The sequence below is a fragment of the Calonectris borealis genome, chromosome 7 (assembly GCF_964195595.1).
Source record: "Calonectris borealis chromosome 7, bCalBor7.hap1.2, whole genome shotgun sequence".
NCBI lineage: Eukaryota > Metazoa > Chordata > Aves > Procellariiformes > Procellariidae > Calonectris > Calonectris borealis.
Genome location: NC_134318.1, coordinates 25660883 through 25676103, shown reverse-complemented (window position 1 = coordinate 25676103; position 15221 = coordinate 25660883). Strand labels below are relative to the sequence as shown.

The 15221-nt window shown below is 37.1% G+C and overlaps 1 protein-coding gene across 1 annotated transcript in view; it reads left to right on the top strand.

Moving 5' to 3' along the window:
* PLCE1 (phospholipase C epsilon 1) overlaps positions 1 to 15221 on the top strand; it is a 139569-nt gene that overhangs the window by 106026 nt on the left and 18322 nt on the right. The window contains exons 11-21 of the mRNA XM_075154696.1: positions 2363 to 2485; positions 2569 to 2705; positions 3644 to 3882; positions 4895 to 4956; positions 5073 to 5238; positions 7101 to 7208; positions 7649 to 7765; positions 7848 to 8006; positions 9023 to 9146; positions 12688 to 12812; positions 13532 to 13649. Coding sequence (XP_075010797.1) covers positions 2363 to 2485; positions 2569 to 2705; positions 3644 to 3882; positions 4895 to 4956; positions 5073 to 5238; positions 7101 to 7208; positions 7649 to 7765; positions 7848 to 8006; positions 9023 to 9146; positions 12688 to 12812; positions 13532 to 13649 — 1478 coding nt within the window. The remainder of the gene's footprint in view (positions 1 to 2362; positions 2486 to 2568; positions 2706 to 3643; positions 3883 to 4894; positions 4957 to 5072; positions 5239 to 7100; positions 7209 to 7648; positions 7766 to 7847; positions 8007 to 9022; positions 9147 to 12687; positions 12813 to 13531; positions 13650 to 15221) is intronic.

The window sequence follows — 15221 nt, the reverse complement described above, 5'->3', positions numbered from 1 at the left end:
TGAGAAGCGCTAAATAAAATAAAATTTCTTAAAATGAAAAAAAATTATCTAAATATAATGATAGCAATTTAAAAAGAGGAGGACCTGGCTATCTTTGTCGTACATTTTAAATAATAGTAATTCTTATAGGTAGAGAATGAAAAATGGTATTTTTACATATATAACTCACACCCTTAATATCCCAACCTCCTTACAAATAATTTATGTTGAGAATAAATCCTTGTACAAGCCAGATGTCCAGATAATTTCCAAACACAGGTAGCCTGCAGCTGTCTCCTGTCCTTCTTTCAAAGCATATGTGCATCCAGCAAATTCCCAAGTTCTTTGGAAATCTAGTGCTGCCTGTAAGGTGGAGGAAGCAGGGGAAAGGGTGGTAACGCCACTGGGAAACAGATGACAGGATATGGAAGATTAGAGATGGGGGCTTTTTTGCGAAGAGAGAGTAAACCACCTCTCTCATTAGCTGTATACAGGTTTAATCCAGACTGCTACTAATTACAGTTTTGGTTGTTGGTGGTAGTGGGGTTTTCAGCTTTTTTTTAACAACCTGTATTTATTACCCATGGAACAATTGTGGAAGATAAGTCTTTAGTGATCAGACCCGGTGAAATGCTGAGCATTATCATCTGCCGCTGGTCTTCCATTCGGTACTCTACAGTTCCACTCTGTTTTCTGGAGTCAAGAGACTTTCCTCATCGTGGTTTATTTTTCTTGTCTGATAAAAATGTTAGGAATGATTTTAGGCAAAAAGTTATATGCAGTATGTCAGTACTTGCCATAGTGATGTCAAACAAATTGAACATTATCAACTAAAATAGATGGTATTTTTTAATACTTTTAAATCACATTCTGTTTTCTATTGCATGCATCCATCCCAGGCCAGGAGTGAATTGAGGAATCCGATCTAGTATATATATGTAAAAAGTCGCCTGCTTGCAGCAGGTGACTGCAAATGTCTGTACAAACACTGGACTACAAGCTGGTCCTGTTTTTCCACCATAGTTGGAACTATTTGTACTGAACCTGATGGCAGAATTCATGGATTAATGGATTTGTGGATTTGGACATCATACAGCAATAAAGTCTGATACACGGTCACCTAGCCTGATATTTTGAAACAAGTACTGTAACTTCTGGAGATAGTTATGGTTTAAACTAGACAATTCTTGATATTTGTGCTGGCTGCTTAGATCCCTCCCTTTTCAGGATGCTGGTGCTGGTGGATCCCAACTCCGACAGTGTGTGTTCATTGTGTTTAGGCCCAGGAAGGGGCTCAAGAGCTCGGCCCGTCATTGCAAATTAGTGCATGAAATTCACTAAGGACTTGTTCATACTGCTCAAGGGATAGTTCAAGTTGGGGCCTAACTACACTTACTAGTGTAAATCCTGTAGTAGCCTAAAGATTTTGGGATGTGGCTTATGGAAATGTACTGGTTCTGCTTCAAAAACTTTGTTCAGCTGCACAACTTAGGTTAACAATTGCAGTTATAAAGAAATTGGCTGGACTTGGTATTACTCAAGTCAACTAAAATAATTAGCACCAGACAGCTAGTTGTTTCTGCGATCATTTTCTGCCTTTGCTCTTAAGAAATTCCAGTCTGCTTTCCTTCCTTCAGCCCACAAAGCTGAAAGGAGGAAATCATTAGAACCTTGTTTCTAGAAGGAAATGGCCTCCAGAGGCTACTGTCCAAGCCTAAAAGAAGAGGAGGACTGTAGCTTGACCTGTCTTTGTGGTATCTGATGATAATCCTGACTGTTCTTGGGAAGTATCCGGGAAACCCATGGCCTGGGAAACAATGAGAGTTGAGTGCCAGGAAAGGGGAAGGGCTATACTTCTTAAAATCTCCACCTTCAATGCTCCCAGATATAAGAAACAGATATGAGGAAAATATTTGTTTTTCTTGCATATCCAGTCAGAATATTACTCTTCTATTTTGACAGCACAGAGCTTTAAGGAATTCTACATCCATTTTATTTTTCCCTTAGCAAATCTTCAACGAACCTCATAAACAGCCTGCACTGCAAGAATACTGACATTATTTTCTTTAAAGGGAAAATGAGAATGTTTCATTTGTGCCTTTTTCATCAGGCCCTTTTGCACATGGAAGAGTTTTAAATAGCATGCATATACATTATCAAGTCTGGCAAAGTCTGCAATTGTCTTGAGGGAAAAGAGTAGCTGCTAAAAACAAGAAGGTACAAACTGTCGTTATGTATCTTATAAGATATTGATTTATTTTCTTCTTCCAGATATTAGTAATAAATGTATTAAGGAGAGCATAAATAAAGTGTTAATGGAGTAATGCGTAATAGAAGTAGAAATTTAACGTAACCAAACTACAGCAGTCTCTTTCTGATTTAGCACATGGAGCAGCAGTAGCTGGCATGGCCGCGTTAAAGGAGGAATGAAGGGGTTTCAGAACTTTATGGTGTCTGATAGTAACATGACCTTTGTGGAATTTGTAGAGCTCTTCAAATCTTTCAGGTAAAATATACTTTTATTCTCTACTGATCTCATTCATAAGTTTATAAAAGAGCAAAAATTGAACTTTTCAACTCTCTTCGCAGTGTCCGTAGCCGCAAGGATCTGAAAGACCTTTTCGATGTCTACGCTGTGCCTTGCAATCGATCCGGTTTAGAGCCTGCTCCACTTTACACTAATTTAAAGATTGATGAAAATAGCAGTGGATTCCAGCCTGATTTAGGTTTGTTAAAGAAGAAAATAACAGCTGTTAGACTGTTGAACAGCTTCAGTTATTGGCCTTAAGAAAAAGCATCTCAGTCAGTCTCATAAAGAACTATCAATTATAAGTTTAAGTAGAGGATTGCTGCCGTACCTCCACTAATACCTAGTTAGCAGGATGTAGACAGGTTCTTTGTTCAGAAATGAAAGGGAGAAAAAGTATTCCTGATTTACATTAGCCAAATATATTTGTAACTGGTACAGCCAAGGCATAAAACTTGTTGCTGAGCGGCTGGGCCCAACACAGGGATTTGTCTCTGGTTGCAGGAGCTCTGGAAGGGCTAAAACACTGTGCAAATATAGGGAGGATAAATTAGGACGCTGTGCCCTGTGTCTCATTTGGTTGGTTTTTTCCTCTCTCTTTTCATAGTAGATCTGCTTTATGTGGGACAAGGGGGAAGGAAACCTCTGTCCCCCTTTACATTCCCCAGTTACCATAATCTAAGTCTGGAGCTTTGTCCACATTTAAAGAAAACAGCCTTTCTGCCAAGCAGCCTGTGGGGAGGGTACAGTACAATTGGCATATGGGACTGGAAGAAGATAAACGGTGATCGCACAGGAAGAGTATGGGGTCGTACTCAGCGAAGGAAAGGCTTTGAGGCTGTACATGGTGGTGAGAGGAAGCAGGAGGGTCCTGGGTGACGGTGTGTGAGAGGGTGTCAATCCATATTAAAGCTTCCAGGATTTTGTTTTGTCCGCTCCCACTGTTTTGATACACGCTTAATACTCTTTCTTCTATTAGTGAATAGAAACAAGATGGCTTTGTTCTAATTTACTATGTCAGTGCTAAAATATTCAGTCAGATATTCATGTGTTACATATTACATTATATTCTATACAGTATATATAATACACATAGTTATATAGCTTATATTTTTATTTCCTTTTTTTTCTTTTAAGATTTGTTGACTAGGAATGTTTCAGACCTTGGTTTATTCATTAAGAGCAGGCAGCAACTATCAGACAACCAGAGGCAAATATCTGATGCTATTGCTGCTGCCAGTATCGTAACCAATGGTACTGGAGTTGAAAGCACATCCCTGGGAATATTTGGAGTGGGAATCCAGCAGCTAAACGACTTCCTAGTGAATTGCCAAGGAGAACACTGCACCTATGATGAAATCCTCAGTATTATCCAGGTCTGTAATACAAACATCTTGCAATTCCTTTTACTTGAACTCGTTACTTCTGTTTTCCCCACCAGCATTGTCTGTCTTGTAGTCAGAATAGCGTATCTGTGTGGATATCTCCTTTCACACTGATTTTGTCACTACAGTTTACTTGAAGTTAAAATTTAATACTATCTTTACTCTGGGCTATAAAATTGTGCAGATGTCCATAAAAATAAAAACAAATCATGCAGATAAACAGTTTTATTGGCTATGTGCCCTTTATCTGGAAAGGGATGTCACCACTTAGGAAAAGTATTCATGACAGTGCGTTGGTTTCTCCTTGTCTGTGACCACCTTTGATAGAGCTTAACCCTAATTTGGAACTTAAAAAACCACCATTTCCACATGTTTTTATTTTATTATAAAAAATTTTCCAGAGCAAACATGGACATTTTATTCCCTTATGTACAATGGCTGAAGTAATCAGAAAGTATGTAGAAAATTTTGAATTCCTCCAAACATGCATAATTAATATACTCCAAAATTAAGCCCCCATTTAGCAGTTAACAAAGGCTGTGTATTTCAACTATCAACATGTAATACAAAATCGCGAAGTTTAAAAGACAGAAATTCTAAAGAAACATCAAGTTAGCATACCACAAGTCTCTTTAATTTGAGATGGTGGTGTGTTGTGTTTAAGCACAGTAGATAGGAGAAGGATGCCTGATTATAGATCCTTTTTAATTTCAGCTTAAGTGCTGACTCTGCTTTGAACAGGAGGTTGGATTAGATGACCTCCCAACATCCTTTCCAACCTGAATGATTCTATGATTTACAATTATGAGTTTAGTATGCTTGTTTAGTGATCTGTAAAACAAGCATGAGCATACTGCAGGCACCTAATTACTTTATCCACAAAAAGATGGGTTTTAGATACTAACTGGTTAGTTCCATGAGCAGACTGCACTATGAAAATATGAAAAAGCCATATTTCTAAGGATTGCTATTATATGTCTTTTAAATTTCTTCCTTTTTATAGAAATTTGAACCCAGTGTGAATATGTGCCAGCAGGGGCTGCTTTCTTTTGAAGGATTTGCGAGGTAATTATTTATGTGTTAATTTTTTATATAAGATGACACCAGTGTATTGATGTTTGTATGACAGTCACAAAATACTCAGCACAGCATAAAATTTCCTCACATCTTCTCATCTCCAGATTTTTGATGGATAAAGACAACTTTGCCTCCAAAAACGACGAGTCACAAGAGAATGCTGAGGACTTGCACTTTCCACTGTCGTATTACTACATAGAATCTTCACACAATACTTACCTTACTGGCCATCAGCTTAAAGGGGAGTCCTCGGTAGAGCTCTACAGCCAGGTACGCAGGATTGGATCGTTGTGTAGTTTTCAACATGAACTTGTTTGTTTAACTGGCAAGTCACAGAAACATGACCTTTTTGCTTTGAAAATCTAAATGTCCTAAACCCCTGCTTGCAAAACGTTGGAAAACATGATGTGTGGGAAAGCTGCCTGTAAGCACAGTTGTGCTCAAATGCCTTTTCTAAGGCAAAAAAATGGGTTTAGTTTGAGATTCATAGCATTTAGACACCAGTCGGTCTGACCCAACCTACTAAAATTAGACTTTCCCACAGGAAAGACTGATCTAATATTTTAGTTCATTCAGATGTCAAAAACACTACTCAATACTGTACATTGCACTGCAAAGACAAATTTCAAATGGAACTATAACTTCTAAAAACATTACTTCTAGGAATATTCTACGGTTTTTTAGACTTTATGCCTGATGGGTGGTGAACAGGAAAAGAATGATTTCTCCCTAGGGCTTTTGGTTCTGTGTTTGTTTGTGTGTGTATATATATTTGTGTGTCTGTGTATTTACCAAATGCTAGAGAAAGCATCAAACTTCCTGTGATTAGTGTTTTCATTACTTGAAATGTTAATGACTCACCATTGAGAAGGGCTCATCTGGTGTCCCATGTGCTGCTTCGCCTGGAGTTATAAGACAAGAGGGGTGAGGCTGTGTTAGGGAAGCCTGAATAACATGATGCATTGAATAATGCAATTGCAAAGGAGGTTTTTGTAGTAGCACTGCACAGAGTGATGTGAGTATTGTATTGGTAATAGATGGGAAGTGAGATAGAGCTCAGCTGGCTCCAAAATTTGCATGATGCAGAAAAGCTTCTTCCTGTCACTCAAGTAGTTGTCGCCAGAAGAGAAGGGCCGCTTTGTTCTGGCTCAGTGTCTCTGGCTCTCACAGAAGTGGTGGTGTGCCAGCTATGGGCACAACTGCCTGAAATCTAATTATTCAGGTTTTGAATAGGAGAAGTAATTTTTTCTTTGTTCATGAATGTTTTTGCTGGAGATGGTTTTGATTGTCGAGATCTTTGTTTTCAGTAAAATATTTAATTGTAATACACATAACTCAATGATAGGCATGCTAAATATTGATAGCAATAATAAACTGGGCTGCCAACAGATGGGTTAGCTTATCTTTCCCTCCATCCTTCCTCTTTGCTTTCTTCAGTGGTTTTCTAGCAAGTAGGGCTTTCTAAAACAAATAAATGAATAAATAAAAAGTGGATGGATGGATGGCTGTAAATTAGCTTAGAATCATTAAATAAGATGGCCTGGCACATTTCCATTCTAACTAGCCTCATGGAAGCTGTTCATAAGACATTATTTTCTGTCCTTGTTCTATTTAAAAAAGTAACAACAACAACAAAAAGAACCAGCAAACAAACTGCAGATGCCATGCCCATAAGCTGTCATGGTAGCAACCTGGAATAAATTGCCATGTTACTTTATAGTTGCTTTTGCAGGTAGAAATACGGAAATGTTTCTCTCCCTCAGAACATCAAGCTATACATTAAGAATCCCTTTCTGCAAAGAGATTCCATGTGTCCTGTTAGATATCATGAATTTCAAAGCTTTATGGTATGGTTGGACTTGATGATCTTAAAGGTCTTTTCCAAACTAAACGATTCTATGATTCTCCTAAGAACATAAAGGCTTTCTTAATTTTCCTACTCTTTCTCAACTAGGGAATGCAGTTAGCTGGGGACTGTAGCTTCTGTCGGTTTTGTTTACTCCACAGAGATTGCTGTTTCCAGCACTTTTGCTGAATCACTGGGCTTTCATTTCGTTCTCAATGTCTGTGTTCTGCTTTGATGGCATGAGGCTGTGGCTTATACATGCTTACACTGTTCAATTGCGTTGCAGGTTCTTTTACAAGGCTGCAGAAGTGTAGAATTAGACTGCTGGGATGGCGATGATGGGATGCCTATCATTTATCATGGGCACACACTTACTACTAAGATCTCTTTTAAGGTATGCTGATAATTGCACATAGAAACAAAAAAATTAGAAGAAAATCTGTCACTTTTTCTCTAATAAAGGAGGAAATTTGCCAACTAGAAAAGTACAAATCCTAATGGACTAAATCCTAATAGAATATGAACTATGGACTACGTCACACATGAACTCCTCAATTGTAAACATTATGCTTTTCCTATTAGTTTTTGTAGCATATGTGCTGTAATTTTCTGTCTTTTTATTGTCAACATAACAAACATAAGTAGCTGTTACCAGTTCTGTTGTAACAAGATGCTAGGTTGATATGTAGGAGCTTGTTTTGAAAGCAAATTGTGAATTATTTCTTCTTAGAGGGAAAGACAGATGCCTTCCTTTCTCACCTTTCAACTAACAATAAGTTAAGTGAATGCTGCAAAATAATCACATGTTCTTTCAATGACCTTTCTTTCTCACAGGAGGTAGTTGAAGCTATTGATCGCAATGCATTTATCACCTCTGACATGCCAATTATCATATCAATAGAAAACCACTGTTCATTGCCTCAGCAACGCAAGATGGCTGAAATTTTCAAGGTAGGCCGTAAACTGTGGTAAATTATTCTAAGCAAATGCCTTGGGATTTTCCATAATATATCACATGTTCTCGATATTTCAGAATGTATTTGGAGATAAGCTGGTAACAAAGTTTTTATTTGAGAGCGATTTTTCTGATGATCCCATGCTTCCTTCACCTGGCCAACTAAAAAGAAAAATCCTGCTTAAAAACAAGAAGCTGAAAGCCCATCAAACACCAGTGGATATACTGAAACAAAAGGTAAAGTCCTTCCTTAATAGCAAGCAGTGAGACCTAACTTTTGTTAGAAATAATTCATTTGTGTTTGAAGTTTTTGCCATTCCAATATGTACAGCAGAATGATCTAATGCATATTCATGCTTGGAAGACACAGTGGATTGCAACGCTTTCAAATAAGTAGACAAGACATATAGTGAAGTATAGATACAGCATAACAAAATTTTAGTGTATTTTAGTTTTATAATACTTCACAATATTATGATTAGCACCATATGCCCTATGTGATAAACATAAATGAAGTTTCAGTCTGAGGCTATAACATTTGCTATTCATGTTTGTTGAGAAATAGTGATATGCATTTGAGTATGTATGTATATACACAGTATGTAGTAATTTTTATAGAATTGTGCTTTGTTTCTTTTTTCATATTCAAGCCAGGCAAATTCTTTCTTTCTTACTCCCTTTTCAGGGGGACTCTGCTATTCAAGTAGTGCTTATACCTATATGAGAATTTTTTTGCTTTCTAAAAATTAGGGCTGCATCTCTGGTAACCTCAATCTAACAATGTCTATGGTTAGTCAGCAATTAGATTGAATCCTTGAAAACTAATTGCCTTTACCCAAAATGTAAACGCAATTGAATTAGAATTGAATTCTTGTATCAGAATAAGTAAATCACACTGATCGTACCAGTATATGGACATGCTCCATCTTTTAAAAAAGTTTTAAACTGTTTCAAAAACAGCATACCTCAGACTGGAAAAAGACACTCTTGCTCCGAGTAATGTGCAAAGTGGACATTTTCCCATAATTAATCAGGTTTCATATCTTAGTGGGTGTTTTCCTATCAACACAGGTTTTCTTTATATTCAAACCCTTAAAATGGTACTTTAGTTTGATCTTAGCAATCTTACTTATTTCTCATTATATATATTCGGTGTTTTCATATAAATAAAATCAGATGCAAACAGTGATGAAAACTCCTTTGCTTTTTAAAAATACTTACCAGTAATGTAATAAGTGGTTCTATTGCTGTAGGCTCACCAGCTGGCACATATGCAAGCACAGGCTAGCAATGGTGCTAGCAACCCCACACCTACCAATGAAGAGGAAGAAGATGAAGAGGATGAATATGACTATGACTATGAATCTCTCTCTGATGGTAACAATATATATTAATTTATTTATTACAGTGCTGTTTTTATAACTGTAGCAATAAGGCATGTAAATATTCTAGTTCAGGAATGATGTAGGTAAGTTGATCTTACCTTGTGAGAGGAAGATGTACTAAGTGTCCTCGGTGGCACTTTGGTGCAGTAGCCTATAATACTGTGAGAATAATTTCATTGTCTAGAGGACTTGAGTGTGACTTTAACTCCAACCATTAGATGTTTTAACTGTGCAGTGTATGCTAAATTGTAGTGTTTATAAATTATAACTTATATTATTTATATTATGCAAAAATGATTGTGTTCATAGTGTACTCTTATCTACATTTGCCTGTACAGTCTTTCCTAAGGAGTTTAGACACCTGAAAACTCAAGGTTCACAACAGGCTTAGCCCTTGCGTCCGCATGACTGCCATTAAATTGCCCTAAGAGGGAGATTGTCCAAAGTCCTCCTTGGTTACTGTCTAATCCCAGACACACCTGAAGTACCTATTAGTTACATTTTCAGCATCAGCTGTTCACTTCATGTGTAAAGGTAGAGAAGCCACTGAGTCCCTGGCTTGTTCAATAAAGATGGCTTTATTAAAGCTTTAGCTGCTCAGTGAAAAAATGGCAAGGCATGCCTTACTGACTTGCCTTGTAAGTTCATGTGCTATCTACGCTTCAGCTATCCTAGCCTTCAGGAACTGGCAGTTTAGCATAAATCCACCTTTAGGGGCAGTTTATAGATTGGATATGGCATGCCAGAGGTGATAAAAAATACTGCAGTTACTAACTTCCACTACTTCCTTAGCTCTCCAGTTCAGTCAGACACGTTTGATTTAACTACAGATGAAGGACAGAATGTGCCAGACTGAGGTGGCTGAGCTGAAGTCATGCATCTTGTTTTGCTTCTCTTGCTGCCGGGCTGGTAGATTCTGGTAGAGCAAACAGCTGGAGTCAGAAACTTTTAATCCTCTCAAGTTTTGTCAAAGAACATTTGTCAAAACCCCTATGTGTGGATTGAACAAGCTGGATGCATCTAAGTGGGTTACTCATTATTTTTCATTGGTAATTTTTAGAGAATATATCAAAGTAGATCACAGCGCGTTTACCCAAGGAGACAGCAGTGATGGTACAAGTGATACCAAGCTCTTTGGGTAGTTAAATGCTGCACCATTGTTAAACACCATAAATGGGTCACAAAACTGACAAAAGGGACAAAAAAGTTACAGATGTGCTTCAGTGTAGATAAACATAAGGTAATACATTTAGGGGAAAGAACTTAAACCTTGCTTATGTGATTCTAAGCTCAACAATGGCAGTTACAATTTGGGAGATCATGGAATTATTGAAAGTTCTCTGAAATCCTCAGCTTGGTGTGCAGTGACAGCCAAAACATGGGGATCATCAGGAACAGTACTGAAACCAAAACATCTTTTTGCTTCTATATAAAACCTTAATGTGCCACAACTTGAGTTCTGTGTCCAGTTCTTGCCTCTGATCTCGAGAAGGATAGTTAGAGAGAAGGGCAAACAAAAAAGTAAAGGGAGTATGGCGGTGGCCAGTCTGAAAAGGCTGGAATTCTCCAGCTGGTAGAGAAGAGAACTGAGGGGTGAATTTGAAGCAGGTTTACTAACTTGTGAAGTGGTGGATAAGAGGAGTACAGAACTGATACTCATTCAGTCTAGGAGGTGCTCAGTAAAACAAATCTAAAAGACAAGATCAGTCTAAAACAGGTAAAATAAAGTATTTCTTTGTGCAGCTGGTAGTAAACTTCTGGAATTTGGTGTCACGGGAAATTGTGGAGGCAAACGGTAGCAGCAGATTGAAAAAAAGCCAATGTTATAGGTAGAAATGTATGGTCCAACTTTGCTAATATTCAGCAATTGTGGATGTTGGGGTGGTACGAGGGAAGTGGACCATGACTAGTGACTCTCTTTAAACAGCATCTCCTGTTGCCACTGTCAGTTGGGCATGTTCTCCTAGTTAAAGTACTTCACTCATTGAACCTTTAAGTCTAATGGGTACCTGCTTAAGTTCTAGGTACCATGTTCAGAGAAGATGCAAGGCTCGAGCATGCCCTGCAGCACGGGACTTCTTTCCAGTTGGTCTCTTATTTACATTACTTGCTTCTGTGTTAATTATTTAAAAAATTAAGGACCTGACACTGCTTGTGGACTAGCAGTATTATTTATGCTAATAGGAAAATTTATGAGTTTGGTGCTGGTGCTGCCTTCAGTTTATAACAAAAGTTGGCCTAACTGGCTACTTGAGAATACTCCTTGTGTGGGACAGGGTGGAGAGAGCATAGATGTAAATTGCTGTGAAAAACTTAAATATTTGTTAACACACTTGCCAGGAAAATATTGCAAGCTAACTGCAGTAAGTGATGTTTGAGCAATGTTCTAGTTAAGAGAAGGTTTGAGAAATCTGAAGCTAGCAAGAAACATTCACACCTTCCAATATGTGAAGGAATCTGCGGCATGGTTTACTGCTTTATTACAATGATTATTCTTTGGGATCTTTAATTACGTTAATATTTGGCAAAACTAATCTAAATAATGGTCTGTAAACTTTCTAAAAGATTTTCAGTTTTATTTTCCTTACTGATACATTAGATTTGCGTAAGGCTAATAGTTTTACAACTGACACTTAATTTTCATTTCTCTGGCTGTAAATCTTAATTTCCTTTACTCTTATTCCCTCTCTGACTCCATTTCCCTGTAGCTGATGTCCTTAGTGCTTCTCCTGCTCCTAACAGCCAGGAAGGTAAACGCCATTTGGTTGAGCATTTTAACTGCATGAAATCAGCACTGCATCTCGAGCCTGTTAAATGTGACAGTGTGAATACATGGTTTCTACTTCATATTAAAAATGCAGTCAGATATTTTTATATGGCATTGTTAACTGGTCAGGAACTGTTAGAAGGCTGCATGTGTGACACTGGTTATTCATAAAAAGAATATGGTCAAAGCATCAGGAATATCAGGAATGAAATAAAACCATTCCTTTTGTGACAGTTACAATGTTTTGGTCCAGAAAGACCAAATTAGTAAGTGTATTATTCTCTGATCAAGTAGCAGGTACCAAGCTACTTCTCAAGTAGCTTTGAAGAAGAATTTCTATAGATATAAAAAATATTTGTTCACAGTGAATGTAAGGAGAGGAAAGCCAAAACTTCTTGTACAAAGACGTGTACATGTTTGATTTGGTTAATTGTGTTTGGATTTGAGCAATTCTTTGTTGTTCAGCAATACCAGTTGTTTTCAGATGGCAGGCTTAATTCATTAGATGATTTTGTTTTAAGCATCATCTGAGCACAAAAGGATGGGCTTTTAAGGAAGTGCAACATATTAACCAAAGCAGAGCATTAAATTTTTAAAGTAGAAAGTTACTACTAAAAGAGAATGCTTTGACCAGTAAATGCATTATTTCGGCATCTGGTTATTCAGAAAAGATTCACAGTATTGTCCACAAATACTGTTAATTCAAATTAAATTTCCAGTTGAAATTGTTTGGCTTTATGTTTATTAAAATCCCATTAATTTTTAGATAACATTCTTGAAGACCGACCTGAGAATAAATTATCAAGTGATAAACTGCAGTTTGAATATAATGAAGAGACTGCCAAACGAATAAAGAAGGCTGATTGTGCTACTTACAATAATAAAGGAAAGGTAGTTCCATTTCTTCCCCCTTTCTTCTCAGCCACACTTTGATATATAACCAGCTTCAAAAGGTTTTGAGCAGTTTATGTAACTGAGACATCAGATGGAAGATGTGCTTTAATGAAGACAAATAGTAGAAAGCATGGAAACACACCAGAGAAAATAGATTAAATAGAACAAACGCTCAACATACTGTTCAAGAAAAGTCCTCAGAGGTTATTTTATATACAGCCTGTTTGGCTGAAAATTTTAACTGTCATTGCTCTCAATGAAATACTTCATTGAAGCTATATCCAGAAGTTTATTTAGATATCTGATTTCCATTAATATCAATGGAACTGAAGATTTCATCTGAATCTTCAGCATCTTTTGTGTATATATAAATAACTTCAACATATCATACTATGATATCGGATAACCACGTTACCTTTTATTAAATCATCTGACAACTGAACCACTGCATTGTTGTTTAGTAAATTGTAGTTTCTCCTGAACACAGATGTTTTTTGTCTAAATGTTTGTAGAACTGACTCTACTGAGGCCTTCGCACGCTATTCCAATATCAGTAACAGGTATTGATGCGTAAACCTGCACATGGAGGTCTGCTAGGTGAAGATGGCAAACCATATAGGAAGAATGAGATAAAGAATTTTTAGGACATAAGATATGCACGAGTACTTTCACATTCAGTAATTTTGTTATTATATGTTCCTGGAATTGTCGCTTAGGTGTACGATATGGAGCTTGGTGAAGAATTCTATCTTCCTCAAAATAAGAAGGAAAGCAGACAGATAGCCCCTGAGCTATCAGATCTTGTCATTTACTGTCAAGCCGTAAAGTTCCCTGGTAAGTATACTGCCCTGTTTTATTGCTTTAGGCTTTCTAATTCTTGGAGACATTATATTTATGTTTTGAATGAGTTAGTACAAGCATTTTCAAACTGAAGTAGCCTAGGAGCTTTTTTCTTGATGATTTGGTAGTCTACATAATAATAGCTCCTGGCTGAGAAGTAGTTTACATAAATTATGTGAAGACATATTGTTTGTCATACTAAAACGTTTACAAAAGTGAAATTTGCCAGTCTTCACAACTTAGACATCTGCTTCATTGCCAAATGACAGATGACAGAAAGCTGTATCTTAAGAGCTCTGAGTTTCCACATAAGGACATACTGAATTAGGAAGGAAAATATTCCTCAAACCTTGCAGGAAGAGCTTCTTTAAGTGACCTCATTTTAGTGTGTTTCATCTTTGCCTACAGCTGCATCTTCTGTTCTTTTCTAAGTGGATAGGAGGGGAGCCATTTGGGGAGGTAAAGCAGCCTTTTTTTTGGGGGGGTGGGGGGTGCGGACAGCTGACTGCACGCTCACTCACACTTTTTATGGAAGGGGTTAAGGAAATAGGAGGGTCTCTTGTACAGTAGGAAGAATAATGTTTGCAGAGGAAAAGGAAAGGGAGTAACTGAAGAGGAGATCACTGATAGTTACTTGTTCAGTACTGAAACATGAGGTTGAGTATGTTTTGGCTCATACTGTGTACATAAATACTTTTAAATTGAGAATTTATTGTTTATTGATGTGTTTAATGTTTTGAATGAAAAATCTGCTTTTTAATGGAATGGTTCTCTGTGGAAAATTTAGCAATTCTGCCAAATCATGATCTTATACAAAAAGAACTATGATCAGATTAGAGAAGCTAACCAAACATAAAATAGTGTCAAATAGGCAAGATAAACATGCTGAAAAATGGAGAGACATTCTTTTCTAATCTTCTATAACTTTAAGAATTGTAGGTGTCACTTGTAAAAATAAGAACTTCTAAAATTCAAATCTGATACTCTTTTTTAATGAAATCTGCAATAAAGTATGTTTCAAATAAAATATTTTCTTTTAAAGAATGATATTCAAGATTAAACAGAGATAGTTTAAGTTGTTCCAAGCATTTTGACACACAAAGAAGTTCTGATGCTCTAAGAAAACTTCAAAATATTTCAGGTTTTTAATGTAATTTCAGTTATAAAAGAAATACCTGCTTTCCCTATTAGATTTCTTCCTCTTGCTTTAAAGGGGACGTGAATAGAACAATTAAGAAAATGAGTTCCTTTCACAGATGAACACATGAAGCTGTAGAAATCAGTTTTCCAACAAACTTTGTCTCCTTTGAGACAAATACTACCTCCTCTGCAAGATATGTAGACTTCCATGGCCACTATGCTACTGATTGGATTCCTCTGCTCAGCGGGAGAGCCCAGACACGGTGCACTGCCGTAACCCAATATTGTCCGTTAATAATGAGAACAAGGCTGGTACATCCGTGACTATGTAGCTCTATTGACCAGGTTCCTAACCAACTCAAAAAATGCAAGAGTGTTGGAAATAGGGAGGGCAGAATTCATGTCAGTGGCTGATCAATGGTGTAA